The 6,180-nt window shown below is 37.2% G+C and overlaps 1 protein-coding gene and 1 pseudogene across 4 annotated transcripts; both read right to left on the reverse strand.

The window, feature by feature from the left end:
• Positions 1 to 1,161: 1,161 nt before the first annotated feature.
• LOC142172049 (calcium-transporting ATPase 9, plasma membrane-type-like) lies at positions 1,162 to 2,072 on the reverse strand (annotated as a pseudogene).
• On the reverse strand, positions 1,162 to 5,945 carry LOC107784194 (pentatricopeptide repeat-containing protein At2g27610-like). Of its 4 annotated transcripts, XM_075234853.1 has the most exons (3): positions 5,503 to 5,941; positions 4,259 to 4,445; positions 1,162 to 4,157 (listed from the first exon to the last, which is right to left on the reverse strand). In XM_075234853.1, exons 2-3 carry the CDS (start codon positions 4,277 to 4,279, stop codon positions 2,220 to 2,222), a joined length of 1,959 nt encoding a protein of 652 aa, XP_075090954.1. In that variant the 5' UTR covers positions 4,280 to 4,445; positions 5,503 to 5,941; the 3' UTR covers positions 1,162 to 2,219. The 4 variants fall into 4 exon arrangements, with proteins under 4 accessions (XP_075090954.1, XP_016460763.2, XP_075090953.1 ...); XM_016605277.2 differs by having other exon boundaries at positions 1,162 to 4,445; positions 5,503 to 5,945; XM_075234852.1 differs by having other exon boundaries at positions 1,162 to 4,445; positions 5,485 to 5,927.
• Between the last annotated feature and the right edge of the window lie 235 nt (positions 5,946 to 6,180).

A 6,180-nucleotide genomic window follows, 5' to 3' on the forward strand; every position in this document is an offset into this window, starting at 1 on the left:
ATTCCCAATGGGAGAAAATAACTCTTAACAATTTCCTCAAAGGAGTTACCTAACCAAATTTTCAGTAGTAAACTGGTCTTCAGAAGTTGATCCCTCTAACAATTTTACTAGTATTTCATACTGCTATAGTGCGTAGAAAGGTTACTCCCTAGAACACACCTGATCCTAAATGTAATGGATGCAGCAATAGTGAAAACGACTCCGTCAGAGTGAGTGAAACAGAAGCCTAAAATGCAGTTACTACATATCTTACTAAGGACATTAGCTCAAATGAAGGAAGATCATAGAATGCATCCTTGTTAGAGAAAATAAGATTCTACTTCAGAAATCAAAGACCTGCAGAAAAATCTCACCATAAAGATGAGCTTCCTACTTCTGCCGTGGTCTAAACAACTAGCAGCAAGAAGTTTCATGTTTATCATCCATGAAAATACTCCAACTCAGCAATAATTCTGCATTCAGACAAAAATAAGACATAATATAGAAATAAGTTTGAGAGTTTGAAAGTAGCAATAACAAAGATAATTGATTATAGTCTGGGAAGGAATTGAGGATACCGAACTCACCCACAACAAGCTTGGAACTGCAGTCAATAAAATGAACGCAGGTACGGATTGGATTTGAATATTAGGACCTGCCATCAACCAGTCACTCAACTGCGCTTCAATGGGCATGTCCCGGTGAATTCAGTATTTACAAGGAGAAAAATGGTAGAAGGCCCCTCTTTCCCTGCTTTTGGCACCTCTTCCTTTGGGGAAACTCTTGAAGTTGCATCTTTCATAATGCCATGGAACTTAAATTTTAATATGTGAGACAGAATTTGTAACTAGTTGTTAGGATACAGCAGATAAAAAGCAAAACTAAGGCCCACAACGGTGCTACGATTCAACATAAAGACAAGTTCAGTGTCTGCCATGTATATTTATCCCCGAGTCCTAGGCAAATAGTTCATTTTGTGCAGAATAGCTAACCTCTGTGCTACGATTCAAAACATAACAAAAAGTCTCCACTAAAAGAGTAGCTTTAGAATCTGGCAATTTTTTTTCCCGTATAAATGATACATTCATGTAATAAACAGTAGAAAAGGCTTTTTTTTTTACCTCAGAGAACATAAAGTGGAGTGACAGGAAAATTCGAATAGGCTGCAGAGACGACTACATCCGAATTTAAAGAGGCATTCAAGAAATATATTTATACTGTTCTACCACATTCACAAAATGACCCAAGAACTAGTAAAATATTAGCGGCAAATTTCTGTACAGCAGCAAAAGAAATGCCACCCTTACAAAACAGACACACTTTTGTTAGTTAATTTTGTGTATGTATCTATGAACACTCTTGTTGATTTCTTCGTTTCGGTAATTTCTTGGAGAAGTACTCCCCAAATGGCTTCTCAGGGACAGGTATCAACTTCCCAAGAGCAGCAAGGGGCCAGCTTATAAATCCAATGGCTATTGAAACAAGGCACAATTGCCAACTCAGTCTCACAGTTGAAACGAATTTTCCAAGAAAGAATATTATGATAACCTGAAGCACCAATGTGAGGCCGGCGATTGAAATGAATAGACGGTTTTTGTGGACTCCTCTGAATACATTTATCTCATCTGGCTTCCGAGCATGAATTCATTGAAAATCTGACATAGGACAAAAGCATTGAGAATCAAGGTATTCTTCACTTTAACAGCACGCTCCCTCGTCTCATGCTCTAAATGCAGAATTTGTTCACCTCGGAAATTGAGGATTAGGAGAACTGTAACTTGATACAGAGCCTGTATTATTAGGTTTCTCCACATGATATTGGTGACGAGAGGTTCCCTTCGACCAACAGGAGCTCGGCGCATTAGATGATCAGTTGGTGGTTCTGTGGCCAGTGCAAGCGCGCCCAAGGTGTCCATAATAAGATTTACCCAAAGTAGCTGAACAGCATTCAATGGGATATCACCAGCAGAAACTGCAGCAACAACGTTAATTATAAGAGCACCAATGTTAACAGTTAGCTGAAACTGGATGAATTTCTGGATGTTAGCATATACGGATCTACCCCATCGGACAACCTTCACAACAGAAGCAATTCAAGTACTACTAGCACCAAAATGATCGCTTTTCATATGAGACGTTCCTCAAGTACAAAGCTTGCATCATAATGACTCTTTCTCCTAAATCATTTCCCAATACTTTCATATGTTTACTCCCCTAACTAGTTGCTACAAAGTGCTATTTCAATCTCCGGATGTTAAAACAGATCTGAAATCTGGTTTATAACCCAAAGCCTTCATATCCACCCTTAATTCTTCCAGCATAAGATAAATGCTTTTTTTCTCTGGGTGTTCCTGATCGCTTGCATAAAATTTATGGGCTTTACCGTTAATAGTAATCCAACTAAAGCCTGGCTCCTTTTTAACCCCTTGCTTTTTCATCACATTTCTCAGGTCAATTCCCTCTCTAAAATTCCCAGTTTCCATATATGTATTGGATAAAAGAACATATGCAGCTGAATATTGAGGGCAAACAGAAAGGATTTTCTTGGCAGCTATTTCTCCTAGCTCAGAATCTCTATGAATCCTACATGCACTTAACAGTGATTGCCAAACCATTTCATCCGGTTCAACAGGCATTTTTCTGATAAATTCGAACGCTTCAATTAGAAGACCCACACGGCCAAGGAGGTCAACCACACAAGCATAATGCTGCATCTCTGGTACCAAATTATACCTTTTACCCATTGACCAAAAAAAGTGAAGACCTTCTTTAACCAATCCACCATGGCTACAAGCAAACAAAATGCTCAATAATGTAACTGCAGTGGGTTTAATGCCCAATTGCTCCATTTTCTTGAATAGTTCAAGTGCACAAAATACAGAACCATGTTGGGCATACCCAGATATCATGGCAGTCCAAGAAACAGCATCAGCATTGGAAATACAACCAAATACCTTTTCTGCCTCAGTTATGCTCCCACACTTGCCATACATATCTACCAGTGCACTTTCTATGTAACTTTCATTCTGTAACCCAGTTTTGTATTGGAGCCCATGAAGTTGCCGACCGTACTCAAGATAGCATAGGCTAGCGCATGCAACAAGGGTGCTAGCCAAAGTATACTGATTGACTGCAAAGCCTTCTTCCCTCATTTGAGAAAAAACGGCTATAGCTGCCTCCCATTGGGAACCTTGCGAATATGCAGTCACAAGAGTGGTCCAAGACACTATGTCTCTTTGTTCCATTCTGTCAAAGATCTTCCTTACACCCTCAAGAGACCCACATTTAGCATAAGCATCTGCAATTGCATTCTGCACACTAAGGGATATATTATCATATTCAGATTTAAGAACCGCCGCATGAACCTCCATTAAAAACTTGGAACATTTTGATTCAGCTATCGCGTCGAACAGACTACAGTAAGTGTAAATATCAGACCTAACATTCTTTTTACACATATTAACATATAGCTGTAAAGCTTCTTGGCTACATCTACACCGTGTATAACCAGAAATCATTGCGTTCCATGGCATATTTACTCCACAATTGCTGAAATTAGAATCAAAAACAGTCTTTGCCTCACATAAAGCACCGCATTCAGCATACATATCAATCAGTGCAGTGCCTACCACAACATTAGAATCCATATCCAACTCAGAGACACAGCTATGGATTACCTTACCCTTGCCAATATCACCTAAACTCCTGACTGCCTTCATTACACCAACTAAAGTGTAAACATCTTGGGAAAATCCTTTATTTTTCATTTCAATGAAACGATTAAACGCTTCCAAATGAAGACCATTAGCAGTAAGTCCTGATATTATTGCATTCCAAGAGACCGCATTCCTTTCACTCATACTGTTGAAAACAAGAGATGAATCCTCAACATTCCCCAGCTTGGCATACATGTTAAGAAGTGATGTATTAATAATGACATTTGAAGAAAAGCCTCTCACAACAATCTGAGCATGTACCATTTTACCTAATTCAAGGCTTACTAAAGCAACACACAACCGCAGTGCAGCCGAGTAAGCAAATCCATCTGGCAGCATTCCATAATCTAGCATCTCTCGGAAGTATTTGAACCCGTTGTAGAAAAATCCATTTTCTATTGATCCCACAATCATGACAGTCCAAGAAAAGACATTCTTCTGCAACATTTTATCAAATAATACCTGACAAGAGCTAAAATCTGAGCATTTCGAATATGCGTGTGATACATGATTAAGCAACAGCAACAAGTTATTATCTGAAAAATTAGACTTCAGAATATAACCATGAATAGTTTTGGTTTCATCTAATAACTCTTCTTCAGCGCATACATGGAGCAGGTCGACCAGTTTTTGCACTTGAGCTTTGTTGGAAGCTTCATAACTAACACTAGTTTCAAGCATCTTGTTACAAACAACCCCATTATTTCTCTTGGTATTTGGCAATGACAATTGTGATCTCGATATTACTACCTGTATAGAAATTATAATAGAATCACTAAACTGCATTGTCACTCAACTAAGCCAAAAGTAACTTAAATGGCTGTAACATATAAAGTAATTAACATGATATGACAACTATCAGAAAACTAAGTAGACCAATTGTGACTCTCATTGTCACACCGTGGAAGAAAATATTTGACTTAAGCTTCGTTTGTTCCCATTAAATGAAGGTCTAAGTCTAACCATCCAGATCTCAATTAAGATTCATACAGAACTAACACTAGTTTCAGTCTTATTTTTTTCTTTTACAAACATTTATTTGCTCTTAACAGTTAACATGTTTGATTCACTCAAATCTTGTACAGAATCTTAAAATTATTAAGATTCCTGCGAAGGTGATCTTTTATCACTACTCTATTCACTCCCAAAGCATAACCACCACCACTAGCCACCACCTCCACCTACAACCACCTTCACCACCTACTTCCACGGCAACCACTACCACTAACTACCACGATCAACCACCACCACCAACCACTATCACTAGCCTCTACCCACAACCACCACCACCAACTACCTCACAGTCATCACATCTTATTACCACTAAACAACTACCAAGTCAGTTACCTCCACCAACCACGACCATGATGAGTCACCACCTCACAACCATCAGTACCGCTAGCTGCCACTACCACCAGCTTTTAGAATATGCTTCATTTTAAACACCATGTAAATTAAGATTTGCTCTAGTATTTTATGGATATAATATTTAATTATTACTTTTTGTAAACTTTATGTTTAATCGTTTTAAATAAAAGTAAATTATACACACTCAGATGTTGAGAAAATAGACAAATTCAATTTCCACTGTTTAATTTAGAGACAATATCTAAATAATCATATATGTAATAAAGTTGAGACATCTTAATCTTTAGAAAACAACAAACGGAACCTTATATAATATATTAGTAATAGAGGAAGAAATTAATAAGGAGTAATTTACAATGAAAAAATGGCAGCTAACAGTCTCCAATTTTCTTTCTGATAAGTAGTCTACAAGCATTTATACCACATGTTTGTCTCTTACTCTGTTACTTGAAGGAATAGTATGCAACTGGCATCGAAAAGCTGGGCAGGAATGATTAGCTTCAAGAATCCCACGTTTAGCAGAGAAATGACAATTTATAAGTGATATTGGGTGCATTGAAGCTATTAGAATCATGGACTAAGATATTCAGCATATATACTTCGTTCAGGAACTATATCAAACATCTGGTTGGCATACAAATGGAAATGGGTGTGAGTAAAGGACACAACTTTAGTGCTTTACACATTCGAAGTTTCCCTGTTGTATTTACCGCTCGGAAGTAGGAGTGAGATAACTAAGAAGGCTTTTCCTGTATGGAACCACGATATCCATTTGATCAAAGAAAAAAAATAACTTCTTTTTTCTTCATAACAATGAAAATAGGTCACTCTCTTATCTTATCTCTATGTTGAAAAAGAAGGAACTTTTTTTTTTTCCCACCTTCTTTCTTACGACCCGTTTGTCATATATTTTGCCAAAATAAACTCCAAACACATATTTGGCCATAGATTTTGCCTACATTTTGGTCAAATCTCAAATTTCAAAACCAGCTCAATAGTTAGTTTTGGGCCAAAATATCACTATTATATTTTTTTAAGCTCAATAGTTAGTTTTGGGCCAAAATATCACTATTATATTTTTTTAAAATTATCCCAAACTTTTATATTTTATAAAAGA

Source organism: Nicotiana tabacum, chromosome 17 (assembly GCF_000715075.1).
Source record: "Nicotiana tabacum cultivar K326 chromosome 17, ASM71507v2, whole genome shotgun sequence".
Lineage (NCBI taxonomy): Eukaryota > Viridiplantae > Streptophyta > Magnoliopsida > Solanales > Solanaceae > Nicotiana > Nicotiana tabacum.